This window comes from Alligator mississippiensis, chromosome 1, assembly GCF_030867095.1.
Source record: "Alligator mississippiensis isolate rAllMis1 chromosome 1, rAllMis1, whole genome shotgun sequence".
NCBI lineage: Eukaryota > Metazoa > Chordata > Crocodylia > Alligatoridae > Alligator > Alligator mississippiensis.
The window spans coordinates 189,539,355-189,556,674 of record NC_081824.1 but is presented as its reverse complement, the minus strand read 5'-3'; the positions used below and the strand labels follow the sequence as shown (position 1 = coordinate 189,556,674).

At 43.0% G+C, this 17,320-nt stretch overlaps 1 protein-coding gene across 6 annotated transcripts in view; it reads left to right on the top strand.

Annotated features, from left to right (window-relative positions):
* TATDN3 (TatD DNase domain containing 3) overlaps positions 1–17,320 on the top strand; it is a 34,322-nt gene that overhangs the window by 1,894 nt on the left and 15,108 nt on the right. For 3 of the 6 annotated variants that reach the window (XM_019483190.2, XM_059717945.1, XM_019483194.2), the window contains 7 exons: positions 559–632; positions 2,113–2,209; positions 5,767–5,829; positions 7,463–7,572; positions 7,974–8,029; positions 12,598–12,710; positions 13,782–13,862. In XM_019483190.2, coding sequence (XP_019338735.2) covers positions 559–632; positions 2,113–2,209; positions 5,767–5,829; positions 7,463–7,572; positions 7,974–8,029; positions 12,598–12,710; positions 13,782–13,862 — 594 coding nt within the window. Of the gene's footprint in view, positions 1–558; positions 633–2,112; positions 2,210–5,766; positions 5,830–7,462; positions 7,573–7,973; positions 8,030–12,597; positions 12,711–13,781; positions 13,863–14,232; positions 16,933–17,320 lie in introns of those variants that run through there. The other 3 variants (XM_014598167.3, XM_006268122.4, XM_019483191.2) reach the window with 3 other exon arrangements.

Sequence of the window (17,320 nt, the reverse complement as noted above, 5' to 3'; positions counted from 1 at the left end):
TGACCTATGCCCTGACCTAGCTCCTTTGAAGCTAATTAAAACCTGATCCAGTTCTCATTAAGAGACAGTGGCCTACAGTTGAAATGTTCCAGTGCCTAATATATTTAGTCCTTATATATTTTTATTATGAAGCTATGCCAAAAATGTGAGACTTGATTTCTTTTGGAATTTGAAATACCTAACTGCCCAGTCCTTTTAAAATGAAAAATAGAAATAGAATTTTTTGAGAACTATTCAAAATCTGATTATTATTTTTTTTACCTCTTGCTTTTGGCTCCAGATCATTCCATCCTTTTCCTTCAAATATTTGTATCAGTGGTGCAGGTTGCAGTGAATGGTTGCTGGAAACATATAATTGTCAAACCTTTTCTCCAACACCTCTGCTTAAAATCAGATTTTCTATGGGACAGTGAACTTCACATAAACTATCCCTACCTTAATGTTATAATTCAAAAGCTGACAAGTAAAGAACCTGGAGGTTTTACCAAGTTAGAAGTTTACACTAGGATTTACAGTTGCTTCTCTGAGGTATAACAGTTGTATTTCCTGTTATTTCAGGCTAAAGTTTTGGCCCTTGTGGTAGTTGCTGAACATTCAGGAGAATATGAAAAAATTATGCAGCTTTCAGACAGGTACAGTTTGTGTCAAAGACTCAATTTACCTTGTCTCAATTTAATCACTTGTCTGTGATTAAAATAATAGTTACTTTAATATGACGTAACAGAAATTTGATGTTGGTGCTGTGCGATTCAAAACATGAGGTGATATTGTTTATGGCTGGGAAAAGAAGACGACACAGGTTTATACTGTGCATGGGTAACACCCACAGAAGATTAAGGAATAGCTCATGGAATAGAGCCAAGTCTTAGGTTTTACAGAGTTTGGGTCAGGAGCTCTTATTTCGTGCAGTGTATATATCTATACTGCCTAGCACAATGTGGTCCTGCTACACGAGGCTGCTAACACTTACAGTGCAAAAAAAAAAAAAAAAGAATTAATAAATGAGGTGTGACGCTTGTTAAAGGACACCGAGGAGATCAATAATGTTTTAAAACTATTCTCTTGTGTATTTTTGTGAGCGTTGTAAACATATGCTGAGCTCACAACACCATTGTAAGATGGATTGGCTACCCAGTTTCACAGATAAGCTGAGGAATGGAGAAACTGAGTAAGTAATGCACAGTTACATGATTGAATGGGGCAGAAAAGAACAGAATCCAGGAGCCTTGATTCCTACTTCTGCATATAACTTCCTCTGAGCAAACAGAATGGTGCTAGGTATGTTTTCTGACTCTTTCACGCACAATAAAATGCAGAACATCCTTTTAAAAGACAGTTATATGCAATATCTGGAATTGTTTAAGGTCATCTATCCCTATTAGTGTTCAAGTTGTGTAACACCAGACAGAATATTCAAGAACAAAAAGGCATTTTAAGTCAAGTGCCAGCAGGATGTCTTTGTCTTTGCTTCCCGGCTGAGTTTTTATTTTGATTTCTACAAAAAAGTGTCTCTCTGGAAACCTTCTACCTTTTCATGCCAGGTTCTATCTTGGCAGAATACTTTTGTGAATGAGCTATAATATGCTTTTCTTTTCTATAGCTCTTTTTAAACTGAAGATCTCAAAGATCTTTAAAAAATACATCACCTATGTTAGGGAGATATCTCCATTTTACAGAGGGAGAGAAATTGACACAGAGAAGATGAAGCTAACATTTCAGAAGAAGTTTCTCTGTTCAGTTGCCTCAGTGTCTCACGTTGAACATCAGAGGTGTGATTTTTCAGAGGTGCTCAGCACCCACAACATGATTGAAATCATTTTAAACCATGGGGGAGCAATGCCTCAGAAAACTGTGCACTGTCAAATTGGCTATCCAAAAATTGCATTACCTAAAAGCAAAGAGGATTTTTGAAAATGTGACTATGTTTTGCCCAGGATCAAAGAGCAGGTAATATCAGAGGCAAAATCAGAACCCAGGTACTCTGATTTCCATTCTCCAGTCATTGTCACAAGATGTGCAGCTGTGCACATGGATTACTGATGAGGAATATACAGGAGCCTTAACTCATTATTAGTCTGATGCCTGTTTTGTGAATATGTTTTTCATTTCTAGGTTTCCAGGGTTTGTTTTCCCATGTCTAGGAGTTCATCCAGTTCAAGGCATTCTTAGCAGGGAGCAGCCGGAAGACCATCGCAGTGTTACTTTAAAGGTGAAATGTGGACAAGTTACATTAGTATGCTAACAAACTGTTGCTGGGACCAGTTTGGACAAGTGGCAGTTTAGGGATACTGAGGTCTGACTGATCTAAAATTTAAATCCAGCTTTAACCATACATTGTTTTTTTTATATGTTGCCATTATACAGAAGGGTTGTTGGCTGTAGCCATGTTGGTCTAAGGAGATAGGCAGACAAGGTTATTTGGGTAAATGTGGTATCTTTTATTGGACCACCTGAGTCGTTGGAAAAATTGTTCTTTGCAAGCTTTCGGGCACAAACACCCTTCTTCAGGCATAGGGAGAGTCTGGTGGTGTTTTGTGTGCTCTCCTGGGTGGAACGGAAGCCAATATGCAAAACGCAGGTCTCTGAAAATGCAAATGCATGCAAGTGAGGATCAGAGAGGATGGGGAGAATAGGTGTGAGACAGGTAGGTTGTGGGGGGGAATGTTGAGCTGGCAGGCAGCCATAAATCCAATATGAGCTGGCAGGTTACCAATGCAGGCAGGTTACCTGGGTTTACTAGATGTCAGGCAGGTTATAATGTGCCATAAATCCAATGTCTATACTTAGTCCATGATTTTTTGTATCCAGTAGGTTTATGAAGTGAAGTTCATGGGCTTGACTACAAAATGTGTTTTATAAATCCCCTGTGAGGATTGGAACTGAGAGATTGGAGAGAGAGTGGTTTTCTTGTGAGAAGTGTGAACCCACAGGTAATTGGGTATTTTTGTCTTTGATAGATTTTCAGTGTGCGTTCATTCTGATGCACAGTTGTTGTTCGGTTTCTCCTATGTATTTTCCATCAGGGCATTTAGTTAGCTGTATGAGATATATCTCATGACAGGTTTTAGATTTCTTGTCATGGCATGGTCTGGATTCACTTGGTGTGCTTTGAGCTATAGGAAGTTTGCTTCTGGTGATGAGGTTGGCAAGGTTCAGGTTGGCTTGTTTAAAGGCCTGGGTGGGTGGTTCTGGAAAGATCTCTTTAAGAAGTGGGTCTTCTTTTAGTATGGGTTGCAATTGTTTGAGGATTTTCTGTGTGGGTTCCAGGGAAGGGTGATATGTCATAAAAAATGGTGCGTGATTTGCGGGGATTTTCTTTTTGTATTGCAGCAAATCTTCACATGGTATCTGGATGACTTTTTCCAAAATGCATTCTATCTCTCTGGAGGATGTCTCGGATGGCCGGAGCCGACCCAAGGTGATTTAGAAATTGCTTGTTCGTCAGGGCGGGTTGGTGAATGGAGAGGCAGACGAGGTTTAATGGTGGTAAAAACTTTGCTTACGTCGCGGGTGGTTGCGACGGAAACGGTCCGGTCGTCTGAACAACAATGTAAGTTGTTCCAGCTGGCGAGGCCAAAGCCAGCAAATCCGTCCGTAACTTAAGCCGCAATCTGGGATTGCGCTCGGCGACGGGAAGAAGGATTGATAGGTGATCAGTCTATCGACCAGCTAGCCGCAAGTCAGATCTCTTTAGAGGCACTCTGCAGCATGCTCAAAGTTCTTCGACTTGGGCGGAAGTCGCGTGAATTTTTAAACGGCCAGCAAGCCAATTACCAGCCGCCACGTGTGAATAATTTAGCACTAGCCAATAGCGGGACACAAATTTGCATTCGAATAGCGGGAACTCTTTGCACCGTGCACTTCTGTGCTGCAAAGAAAAATGCACCCTGCAAAGACAGCTGCAAATTGGCGGGAACTCTCTCCTGCACACGGGTTCTTTATGCAGCAAAAACCTTCACTGTGCAAGAGGCTCTCATGTGACAAGAAAATTCCATAGTGCCGAGGCACCAAAATCACTGGGTTGTGACAGAGGAATGTCCTTGGTGGGTGAAAGCCCTTTTGAGAGTTGTGAGGTGATGATCATGGGTGTTCTCCTCAGTGCAAATTCAGTAGTATTGGAGGGTGTGGCTGTATATTACAGATTTCAGGGTATGTGTAGGGTGATCGCTGGTTCTGTGTAGATATGTATGTTGGTCCATGGGTTTCTTGTATATGGTGGTTTGTATTTTACCATTCTGGATATTGATCATAGTGTCTAAAAAGGAAATGTTGATGCTGGAGATTTTAAGAGCTAGTCTGATGGAGGGGTGATGGTTATTGAATTTGTGATGGAAATCAATCAGAGACTGCAGTTTTTGGTCCAGATGATGAAGGTGTCATCTGTATACCTTAGGTATAGCACTGGTTTGATGTTGCAGTTCTTGAGAAATTCTTCCAGGTGGTCCGTAAAAAGGTTAACATCTTGTAAGGCCATTTTGGTGCCCATAGCTAGGCCCATGGTCTGGAGGAAGTGTTGGTTATTGAAACTGAAGTTGTTGTGTGTGAGGATGAAGTGTATAAGTTCAGTAATATTTAGGTTTGTATTCTGAGTTGTAATCTTGCTCTTGTAGATCTGTAAGGCAGGCTTGGATGCCATTCTTGGTGTGGGATGTAAGCTGGTAACATCCATGGTGGCTACAAAGGTATTGCTGGGAAGGTGGTCTGTGTTTTTAAGTTTTTGTAGGAAGTCTGTTGTGTCTTGGACAAAACTCGGTCTTTGGGTGACGAGAGGTTTTAGGATTGATTCAATGAAACCTGATATTTGCTCAGTTAGGGTTCCATGTTTGGATATTACAGATCTGCCTGGGTTCCCTTCTTTGTGGATTTTAGGGAGCACGTAAAAGGATTGGGTAGTGCGGGGATCACATTTTGTAGTTTTACTTGTAGCTCAGATAGAAATGATGTGATGGTGTTTTGAGTTTTAAGGTGAAAAAGGGAGTTGGATCTTCCTCCAGTTTTTCGTAGTAGGTGGTATCCAGAAGTTGTCTGTTGGCTTCTTTTATGTAACCTTCATGGTTAAGGATAACGATAGCTCCTATTTGGTAGTTGTATCTCCCAATGCCTGAAGAAAGGTATTTGTGCCCAAAAGCTTGCAAAGAACAATTTTTCCAACTATTTTGTTGGTCTAATAAAATATAACACATTTACCCAAAGAACCTTGTCTGCCATTATACAGAAAACACTTTGGACCAAATTTTGAATCTCTTATACTGCTTTGGTAGCACTAAGGAAAAATGCTCACTGAAGTAATTTGGCTGTCTATTTTTCAGAGTTACGGTAAAACACTCTTGAAATTCTGGCTGAATGATCATGCTCACTCTTTTTGGCTGTTATCAGCAACCTCACTGTTCCTTCATTGGCATGGGGAGGGGAAGACTGTGTAAAGACAGTTACATATCTGTGTCCATGTCTCACCCATGAGACATGGGTGACTATTTACCTTTGTCATTCTCAGACTCTAAATATAACTTGTTTTTGCAGTGCTAATTACAGGTTCTGCTTATATTAAAATGTACCTTTTATAAAGGAGTCAGAATAAAGCAACAGAGCCCCGCAGGGTCTGAAAAACCTTCATTTTCTACCCAGACATATAGTTGCATTTTCCATACCCCCTAGATGAGGGATTCTACAATTTTGTTGAATGGAATTCTTCTTGTCTTGAGGATTATTTATTTAATGCTTTCTTTTACAGAGCTTGCCTCTTTCTTTTTTTCTTCTTTTTCACAGGACCTTGATGCTGCATTGCCACTTATAGAACACTATAAAGATAGCTTGTTGGCAATTGGAGAGGTGAGTACAAGTTCTGTGTTTTGTTTAAATCTTTCTTTTTCGTCGCCTGGATCCTCGGAGTTGTAAGCATGTAGGACTTCATTGATTCTATGTACATAAGAAGTAACACTAACAAATACAGCAGCTGAAAAGCTTGACCTGTCATTCCAGGCCTAAACGTGTTTCCTTTTGTGTTTTTCCCCGATTTCCTACCACACTCCTGAATACTTTGTAGTGCTATTATTTCAGGTGTACGATAAATAAATATGTTTACTTCCAAACGTGTCATTGCAGCCCTTCAAATGCTTAAACTGGAAAAGGGTATTAACATTCAAACAGCAGTAAGGGAATACTCAGAAAAAAGCAACAATATTGGGGAAATCAGTGACAGCATTTTCTATCTTCCCCTCCCTATCATCTTTCCAGTTCCCTCATTTGTTCTTCCCTGATTTTTAGATAGTATGCCTCATTTTTTAAATCTCTGCTTACCCATCTTGGTACTTGAAGCTGCCATTTTCTGTTAAGAATAACTCAAGATACTGAATCAACCACATGAGAAAAGTAAAGTGATAGATCTTAGCAATAAGGGTGAATGGAAAGGTGGAGGCTTTTAAAACTGTCTCATAATAGCTATTTTTAATACAGGATTGTATTCAACAGTCTGGAGTTGATACTAAATATCTTACTTGCATATAACAGTCATGCCAATTTGTGTTGTGAGCGTGTGAGTTAAGCCAGGTCATACAAATCAGTACGTAACTGGGATATCACCACTGAATATTTAGGAGCTGTGGGGAGGAGTGTCTGTAATTCAGTTGTTGATGTCTTATCTCTGACGCAGTACTGAACTGAAGTATGGTGTGAAGACACCATGCTGCTGGAGGTATTACTTTAACTCAGACGAAGGCCTTGTGTCTTCAGGTCATTACAGATCCACTGGCAGTTTTCATTACAGGTGTTAACCTGGCCAAAGTCCTGGTTAGCTTCTTGTGCTCTGTTTACTTATATTGTCTCAGCCATTTTGTTGGGTTGGGATTCTCTTTCACTTTGTAATGTGCCTTTATGTGCTGCATTGATTTCAGGGTTGTTTAACTAGTGCTTGGAAGGTTTTTGTTATTTCTTTCTATGGATTCCTCAGTGTTTTAAAAAAAAATTACATATGTCAGTTATTTGAGGCTCAGGATATTCTGTGAGATAGGCAAGGAATACAGATCCAGGGGTTTAATTTGCAATAATCTTTGAGCAATCCTTAGAGTTAGGCAAAGGGCACAGACAGAAGTGCAGCTCCGCACTGTAACTCATGGCACTTTGCAGGAAGTGCCATGAGTTACAGCAATCCCCCAGATCCAACAGACATTCACTGTTGGGTCCTGGGGGTTGGGGGATCAAGCTGCGGGTTACAGCAGCTCTGAGTCTGCAGCCGCTCTCCCCTAAACCCCCTCCCCGCCTTTATGCCCGGCACTGTGTTCAGAATGGGAGGTGGGAGAGAGAGTGGAGGGAGAATGGTCTGGGAGTTGCCCAGGCAGCATTGAGGGTAGGGTGGGTGTATTGGAGCGCCTTGGATTGAAAAGCTGTTTCTTTTATGTAATTTACTGTAGTTTTGTATGACATCACATCTGCAAAACTTTCTTATTTCTCCTTTTATACGCTGTAGGTTGGACTGGATTTCACTCCTAGATTTGCCAGCACCGATGAACAGAAGGAGGAACAAAGACAAGTCTTGATCAAGCAGATTCAGTTAGCGAAAAGACTGGGTTTGCCTTTGTAGGTCTCGTTTATTTTGGCAGAATACTGTTTCAGAAAAGACCTAAAATCACATTTGTCAGCATTTCTAGTTATTAAGGAGCCTGCAACATCACTTAAAATGTAGAGAGATTAGATTTATCAACCTTCCCACTTTTTAAGAAGACAGTTGAATTCTACCTACTTAAAATTCATTGTGAAGCCTCAATTGAATTTGTACTCTTCATTACCATCTGTCATCAACTGTATTGCTGTATTTTCATTGTTTGTTTATATTCTCATAAAGTTATATGGGGTCTTTCTTGGTGCTATAAACATTTAAATTACTCTTTTCTGTCTTGCCAAATTGCTGTCAAGTCAGTGAATCATATGAAAACATATTCCACTTAATTTCCTAATACTGGATTTTTTGCCCTCTACAGAAATGTCCATTCACGGTCAGCTGGAAGACCAAATATTAACCTTTTAAAAGAACAAGGTATGATTTTGGATTTATTTCATGCCGTTAATAATTACAGGTGTCTTTATACAATGTTTGTTTAGCTTTACCATATCTAGCTAAGCATCATGCATATATGAGTTTGTGTACGCAAAACCTGGAAGGCATGTTATGGAAATCCTGAAAAGCTGGTCTTCACCATACCGTTTCTCTGAATTACAATTTGTTTAAAGAACTCTTCATTTTACCTTAGTTACTGACAGCTCTCTTGTTCATATTCACCTTTTCTTGCACTTATATCTGCTCTCAAACTTAACATTTTGAGAATCTGAAATGCCCTTTTATTTCCTTCCACACTGGAGATTTTAAATAATTTTTGAGTAATATACAGCAAGTAAGAGACTTGATGCTTCTGCAACCCAATTTGTCTCATATTTATTTGATCCTACAATAAGATGGGAATGGGGGGGGATCCTCCATAGATTCATAGATGTTAGGGTCGGAAGGGACCTCAATAGATCATCGAGTCCGACCCCCTGCATAAGCAGGAAAGAGTGCTGGGTCTAGATGACCCCAGCTAGATGTCTATCTAACCTCCTCTTGAAGACCCCCAGGGTAGGGGAGAGCACCACCTCCCTTGGGAGCCCGTTCCAGACCTTGGCCACTCGAACTGTGAAGAAGTTCTTCCTAATGTCTAGTCTAAATCTGCTCTCTGCTAGCTTGTGGCCATTGTTTCTTGTAACCCCCGGGGGCGCCTTGGTGAATAAATACTCACCAATTCCCTTCTGTGCCCCCGTGATGAACTTAAAGGCAGCCACAAGGTTGCCTCTCAACCTTCTCTTGCGGAGGCTGAAAAGGTCCAGTTTCTCTAGTCTCTCCTCGTAGGGCTTGGTCTGCAGGCCCTTGACCATACGAGTTGCCCTTCTCTGGACCCTCTCCAGGTTATCTGCATCCTTCTTGAAGTGTGGCGCCCAGAATTGCACGCAGTACTCCAACTGCGGTCTGACCAGCGCCCTATAGAGGGGAAGTATCACCTCCTTGGACCTATTCGTCATGCATCTACTGATGCACGATAAAGTGCCATTGGCTTTTCTGATGGCTTCGTCACACTGCCGGCTCATGTTCATCTTGGAGTCCACTAGGACTCCAAGATCCCTTTCCACCTCTGTGCCACCCAGCAGGTCATTTCCTAGGCAGTAGGTATGCTGGACATTTTTCCTCCCTAGGTGCAGCACTTTGCATTTCTCCTTGTTGAACTGCATCCTGTTGTTTTCTGCCCACTTGTGCAACCTATACAGGTCTGCCTGCAGCTGTTCCCTGCCCTCCGGCGTGTCCACTTCTCCCCATAGCTTTGTGTCATCTGCAGACTTGGACAGAGTACATTTGACTCCCTCGTCCAAGTCGCTGATGAAGACATTAAAGAGTATCGGTCCAAGGACCGAGCCCTGCGGGACCCCACTGCCTACACCCTTCCAGGTCGAGACCAACCCATCCACCATGACTCTTTGGGCGCGACCCTCTAGCCAATTCGCCACCCACCGTACTGTGTAGTCATCCACGCCACAGCCTCTTAACTTGTTCACCAGTATGGGGTGGGATACCATATCGAAGGCCTTCCTGAAGTCTAAGTATACGACATCCACCTCTCCTCCTCTGTCCAGGCGTTTCGTAACCTGGTCATAGAGACTAGGTTGGTCAGGCACGATCTGCCCGCCACAAACCCGTGCTGGTTTCCCCTCAGCATAATTTGCCCTGCCGGGCTCTCACAAATGTGAGCCTTGATAATTTTTTCAAAGACTTTACCAAGGATGGAGGTGAGACTGACTGGCCTGTAGTTGCCCAGGTCCTCCTTCCTCCCCTTTTTGAAAATGGGGACCACGTTAGCCCTTTTCCAGTCCTCTGGGACTTGGCCCGTGCGCCATGAGCGTTCAAATATTCCTGCCAGTGGCTCTGCAATGATGTCGGTCAGTGCCTTCAGCACCCTCGGATGGAGCCCATCCGGGCCTGCCGATTTAAAGGCATCCAGTTCTTCCAAATGATTCTGCACCACCTCAGGATCTACGTATGGAAGTCTGGCGCCTTGCTGCTGCCTCTCTACAACCCCAGTGAGAGACTTGTCGTGCCCCTCACTTAGGAACACTGAGGCAAAGAACTCGTTGAGGAGTTCAGCCTTGTCCCCCCTACCTGTCACCAATTGTTTCTGCCCATTTAGCAGTGGTCCTATTCCTCCCTGGGCCTTCCTTTTACTCCCAATATATCTAAAAAACAATTTCTTGTTGTCTTTTACTTGGGTTGCCATCCTCAGCTCCATGGTAGCTTTGGCCCGCCTAACTGCCTCCCTACAAGCACGAGCAGAGGAGGTATATTCATTTTTAGTGATCTCACCCTGTTTCCACTTTTTATGTGCTCCCTTTTGGCCCTTAGGCTGCCCTGGATTTCTCTGGTCAGCCAGGGAAGCCTCCTGGCCCCTTTCCCTTTTTTGCCTCGCTCGGGGATCGTCTTGCTTTGTGCCCGAAGGATTGTTTCCTTTAGGCACAGCCACCCTTCTTGGGCTCCCATCCCTTCAAAACTCCTACTCTGCAGTGCTTCCTTGACTAATCGCCTGAGTGCATTGAGATCAGCTTTCCTAAAGTCTAGCACTTTCACCCTACTAGTTACCTTACCCACTCGCCGTCTTATGTTGAATTCTATTATAAGGTGATCACTGTCTCCCAAATGGCTACCGATCTGGAGGTCCCCTATCATGTCATCTCCTGTTGCCAATACCAGATCCAGTATGGCATTCCCCCTAGTGGGACCGTGTACCTCCTGTGTCAGGTGGAGGTCCTGTACACAGGTTAGAAACCTGCGTGAGTGATGGGACCTTGCTGTCTGCGTCTCCCAGCAGATGTCCAGGTAGTTTAGGTCCCCCATGACTACCGCCTCTTTAGCTTTTATGGTCTCCGAGAGTTGCCTCAGTAGCCCCGCATCTATTTCTTCCCCTTGGTGTGGGGGTCTGTAGCAGACCCCTACCACCAAATCCAAATCCATTTAACATAGGAATGGGGGGAGCCCCTCATCTTAGAATCATGTAGGAGGGCAGTGGGGAGGCAGGCAGCTGCTGTGGCTCTGGCTCCAGCTCCTACCTAGAGTTGGGGCTGTAGCTGCAGCTGGAGTTGCTGTGTGCCCCCCACCCCCTGCCACCTCCCCCCTGCAGCCTCTTCTTCAGATTTCCCCCGCCCAGCGCAGTCTGTGTTCCTCCACCTACACTTCTGCCTCCCCCACTTACTTTTGCTCTGCACTGGCAGGCTCCACACACACTTCAGCCTGGGGTCCTGAACGTGGTTGCAGCCTAGCTCCATAACAGTGATGCGCAGCCTAAACAGCTTCTATGCAGGCCAGCCTGGGACTGTGCTCAGTGCTCCAAGTTAGAATGGGAACAGAGCTAGCATAGAGCAAAGGTAAGGGGGGAACTAGAGAACAGTGGCTGGGAAGGAGGAGGCAGGAGTGGGGAAGCAGAGGGGCTGGGTGGAGGGGGGAAGCAGAGAGGTTGGAGGAGAGGGAAGGGGGAACAGAGAGGCTGGGAAAGAGTTTAGGGAGGAATAGGGAGTAGAGGCAGGGGGAGGATGGGGAAGGAGGGGCCTGAGGTTTCAGGGAGGGGCAGGAGGGGAGAGCAGGGGTAGAGGCTGGAGGCAGGGACTGAGGCTGGGGGAGTGGGGTGACAGGCACAAGCAGGGGGTAAGCTACTTGACCTCCCCTCCTGCCCCCTAGCCCCCACTGCCTGCCCTCGTGCAGCGGTGGGGGAGATAAATTAAAGATGACCCTCCAGTAATTGTATGCATGGAAAATTATAACAGATTTCTAAATTTTCCATGTATAGAATCTAATTACTGGGGGGAGGAGGGCTTGTCTTATATTCAGGGTCATCTTAGATTTGAGTAAACACAGGAATTATTATTAAACTCTAGAATTTCTTGCTGTGCCTGGGACAAAGATCAAATGTATCTGTTAAATAGGCATTAATTAATGAATGTACATTAGTAGATACCTGTCTGTTGAGGTACCATATCCTGCATTGGCATGGCAATGGACATGATGGTCCAATAGGTTTGTTCATCTCTTAGCTAGTGCCCTACTCACTTTACTTAATTGGAGCAAGGACTTTCACAGGTAAGAAAGTGGAATGATGGCTACTGTTGTTTGTCTCTCTTACATTAGAATTATCATGCTAGCTTTTGGTAGAAGCTCCTTGGTCCCATTGTGCTTTCCAGAGACTGCAGTACTATCACAAAAACAGTTAGAAATGTTTGCATTATGCTCTCTAGTTTTCATCCTATGGTTCTGCTGGCAGAGAGGTACCTTTCAGACCCAGTCATATCTCCCAATGGAGACCCTCTGCCTCTTGTATCTGGTTCTATTCCACACCTAAATCCTCCAATTTGTCAGTCTGGTACCACAAGCACCTGTTGTGCCGGAATGACTGTTTGCTCTACCGGAACAGTTCTGACTATTTTTCTTTGTAGCACTGTATCTCAGATGTTTTCATTGGGACTATGGTGCTCTCACTGGGAGCTGACATCACAGTGCCATCATGAATGTAATTATTTAATTGGTTTGGGTCTGTGTAGGTGCTGAAAAGGTGTTGCTCCATGCATTTGATGGAAGGCCATCTGTGGCGATGGAAGGAGTGAAGGCTGGATATTTCTTTTCCATTCCTCCTTGCATTATAAGGAGTGAACAGGTAAAACTAAAATAATAGTCCTGTCTCAGGGATTAGGGATTCACAATTTATCACAGTGAGAAAATACTAAATTTGCTATAGCTATTAAAAAAAAAAGAAAAAAGAAAAAGAAGAAAACCCATGATAGCTTTTGAAGTCTGAAATATATGAAGAATTACAGGTGGATCTGGTAGTGCCACCCGTTGTTATGGTTTCTGGATAAGTCTCTTTATAAGGTCCTGTTTCAGTTGCTTATAATTTTGCCAAACTTTAACTATTTGGGCTGAAAATTTCCAATTTCCATTCAGCTTGGTGTCTACTCAGCTAAAGTAGTTGAATTGTTTGGAGGATGAATCTAGGACTGACGTTATTTTTGACACATTAAATAATTATTTTATTTAGAAGGTCTTGCACCATCATGTGTTGGAGCAGGAAACTTCACAGTGGATTGGCCTTTCTGTCAGGGACAAGTCTTTGCTGTTCTATTCCACTCTAAATCAGCCAAGTTACAAGCCTTTGGAAAATCACAGCTAGAGATTTCTTATTTTTTAGCAGCCAAATTGCTGGAAGACTGCCTGCAGTGAGCTTGCTTCTGCCCAAGGCTAAGCTGGGCTTTCTCTGTAATCATATTCTTGGCTCTTGCAGGCTGTTTAGAATCCATATTTGGGCACCTAAACTCAGACTGGATACAGTATCATTCCTGTGCTTTCAGTGACACTTTTCCTGGGGCCAGGCAGCACAGAGAAAATGAGTTGAGTCTAGTATGGAGGGGACAGGGATTGGATAGTGGCATTGGGGGATGGAAGGGAGAATAAATATTATGTGATTGAACCCTAATGCATATGCCCAAGGGGGCCAAATCCAGGCAGTCTTAGTTCTGCTTTTCCCCTAACATTTGTGTACTCACCCGACTTCGTAGCATGATTGTTTCCGATGTGTTGATTTCTTGTGTCCTTGATTAGTTAAATAATACCCCTGTGTTCCAATATGGATGGGATTCTGCCTTTTCTTGTTGACTTGATTATTCTTGGCTTTTTTCCTTAGGTTTAAGTGAATCAGATATTTAATGGGTTTTTCTTTTTGTTTTTTAAGAAGCAAAACCTTGTGAAACAGTTGCCTTTAGAAAATATGTGCTTAGAAACCGACTCTCCTGCTCTAGGCCCTGAAAAACAGGTACATTATTGGTTCTCTACTTCATTTTTCCAAAAAAATGTGGCCTACAAAAGCCAGAAACAGAGGGTGAATTTTGAGCAGAGGCAAGACAGAGACAATATTGTTAGATGATATTTGAAAAAAGGTGACATGCTAATGAAGCAGATAGATCTGGGAAGCCAGCAGAGAAGAGGAATATTGCCAAGGAAAAGCAACTGCAGGATAGGATAGAGAAGAGACTGGTGAATGATGAGCAAGAATAGCAATTGCCTATGGGGCCTATCCATTTTACAGTTACAACCATGTTAGTAACAGCTGCTTTAAACAAAAACTAAATGTGATGCTAATGCTATTTGAGTTGAACGTCAATGCATTCTTTTTTATGATTCAGGTGAGAAATGTACCACAAAATATTTCCATTGCTGCAGAATGTATTGCCAAAATTAAAGGGATTCCAGTGGAAGAAGTTATAGAAGTGACAACGAAGAATGCATTGAAACTTTTTCCCAAACTTCAGAACTTCCTTCAAAAATAGACTCAGCATGTGTGATTACAGTATGTCCCAAAAAGTAATACATGTGCGTAATAAAAATGCCTGTAGTGTTTGAAATAGATGGTTTTGTTATCAAATAGTTCAGGAAATGGGTGTTATAATAGATATGGTTGATTTATCTAAGATCTTGTTCTGCTGTTAATTTGACAGCTTCGATGTTATTTTGTATATTAAGTTACACCTTGATCCTCAAAGGCAGTATGTACTACAGGACAGGCAACCGGGGGGTGCGCACTAAGCCACGGCACAGAAGTATAGGATTGGATATGGGGCTTTTGGCCTGCCCACCAGTCACCCCTGCACTACAGCATTCTTATCTTACTCAGAGTCCGTTGACATCACTACAGCTGCAAAACACAGGTGCTTAAATCTGCTTTTGAGATTCTGATGGCAGGATCAGGGCCTAGTTTTGTTTCTCCAGCTGTTTCATAGTTGTTAGGGTGGGAAGGGACCTCAATAAATCATCGAGTCCGACCCCTTGCTCTGGGCAGGAAAGAGTGCTGGGGTCATATGACCCCAGCTAGGTGCTTGTCCAGTCTCCTCTTAAAGACCCCCAAGGTAGGGGAGAGCACCACCTCCCTTGGAAGCCCATTCCAGATTCTGTCAACCCTTACCATAAAGAAGTTCTTCCTGATGTCCAACCTGAATCTGCTCTCTGTTAGTTTGCGGCTGGTTATTCCAGGGGATTCCCTGGTAAACAGAGCATCTCCAGTTTCTTATTGACCCCCCCGATGAATTTGTATTTGGCCACAAGATCCCCTCTCAGCCTTCTCTTGCGGAGGCTGAGGAGATTTAGGTCCCTTTGTCTCTCTTCGTAGGCCCATAACCATATGAGTGGCACGTAACCATACAAGTGGCCCTTCTCTGGACCCTCTCAAGGTTATCCACATCCCTCTTGAAGTGCGGCACCTAGAATTGGACACAGTACAGTACAGGCAGTCCTCGACTTACAACGTTTTGAGTTGCAACGTTTTGCATTTACAACATTTATAAATTGACACCCTGTTTCAACTTTATGACATCAGTTTCGACTTACAACGCTTGATCCGATGTGACACCATGCCAGTGAACAAGTTCGCTGCATTGCCCATCTACCTGGAGAACATCTGTCCAAACTTCCTTGGATACTTTCTTTAAGAAAGCAGACAAGGCTCCAGAAAAACCTGCAGCCAAGACTCCTGAGAAGACTCCAACCAAGAGCCCTTCAAAAAGTCCAACCAAGAGCCTTTCAAAAAGTCCAGCAAAGTCACCTCAAAGAAGTCCTTCCAAATCAATATGATTGCTGTTTACAATATAAATACATTAATACAGCTATATTACTCACCTATAATTGATCGAGTACAAAATGCTGGGGTATTTTTGGTGAAAATAGGGTATCGAGCCTTGGTTCAGAAACCAATCCCCCATTTATAACATTGTTTCTTATGAGAAAATTGGTTCCGAGTTACAACGTTTCGACTTAAGACGCAGTTTTCAGAAACCAATTGTGTTATAAGTCCGAGGACTGCCTGTACTCCAACTGCAGCCTGACCAATGCCACATAGTGGGGAAGCATCATCTCCCTGGACGCATTTGTGATGCATTAGTGATTACTTTGTCACATTGATAACTCATATTCATCTTGGAGTCAGCTATGACTCCAAGGTCCCTTTCTGCCTCTGTGCTGCTGAGAAGGTCATCCTGTAGCCTATAAGTGTGTTGGTGATTCCTTCTCCCTAGATGTAGCACTTTGCATTTGTCTTTGTTTAACTGCATCCTGTTCTTTTCTGCCCACTTTGCCAAGGTCCAGGTCCACCCGGATTTGATCCCTTCCCATTAGTGTGTTTATTTTACCTCGTAATTTTGTGTCATCCATGAATTTGGACAGAGTGCTCTCCACACCCTCATCCAAGTCTTTGATGAAGACATTGAATAGCACAGGTCCAAGGACCGAGCCTTGGGGGACCCCACTGCCCACATCTTTCCAGGTCGATACTGACCCGTCCACCACCATTCTCCGGGTGCGACCCTTAAGCCAATTTGCCACCCACCTGACTGTGTAATCATTTATGTCACAGCTGCTCAGTTTGTTTTTTAAGAATAGGATGAGATACCATATTGAAGGTCTTCATAAAATCCAAGTAGATGACATCTACGTCAACTCCTGCATCTAAGTATTTTGTGACCTGGTCATAAAAAGTAACAAGGTTAATCAGGAAAAATCTACCTGCTATGAACCCATGCTGGTTGCCCTTCAGCATTATTTTTCTTGCTGAGCTCCTACAAATGTGATCCTTAATAATTTTTTCAAAGGTTTTCCCAAGGATAGATGTGAGACTAACTGGCCTATAATTACCCAGATCCTCCTTCCTCCCCTTCCTGAAAATAGGGATCACATTGTTGATGAATCCCTTATTCCTGAATGGTAAAAATGTTCTTAAATATAGGATGTTCCTAACTGTAAAGCTTCACAGAATGCTGAAGACTGGGAGGACTTGTAGCTGCAAGTGCTATATATATGTCTGATTGAAAATTAAATTAAAATTGATTGAATTTTAAGTTGAAGGTGTCCGACTAGGTGCCTCCAACAAGTCATGTTGGGGTTGTGTGCTCTCTCAACTCCCAGGGATGTGAAAGACCTGTACAGTTGCAATCTCTATCAATGTAGTGTTCAAAACCAAGATTTGAGACTTGTCTTAATGCTTTTGAACCAGCCTTATGTGTGGAGATATTGTTTAATACTTAAAAATTAAAAAAAAAAGAGCTAAGGGGTAAGAAACAATTGTATACTAAGAAACCCAGACCTCCCTGGTTTGGATGCAGTTATGCAAAGTGTCTTATACTGGGATAATTTGTTTTCCTTTCCATATGTAAATAAGCAAGTGTGCCTTTATATAGGTACTAGCAAATTCCCCATCAAGAATGACCCGGGGGTGGGGGTGGGCGG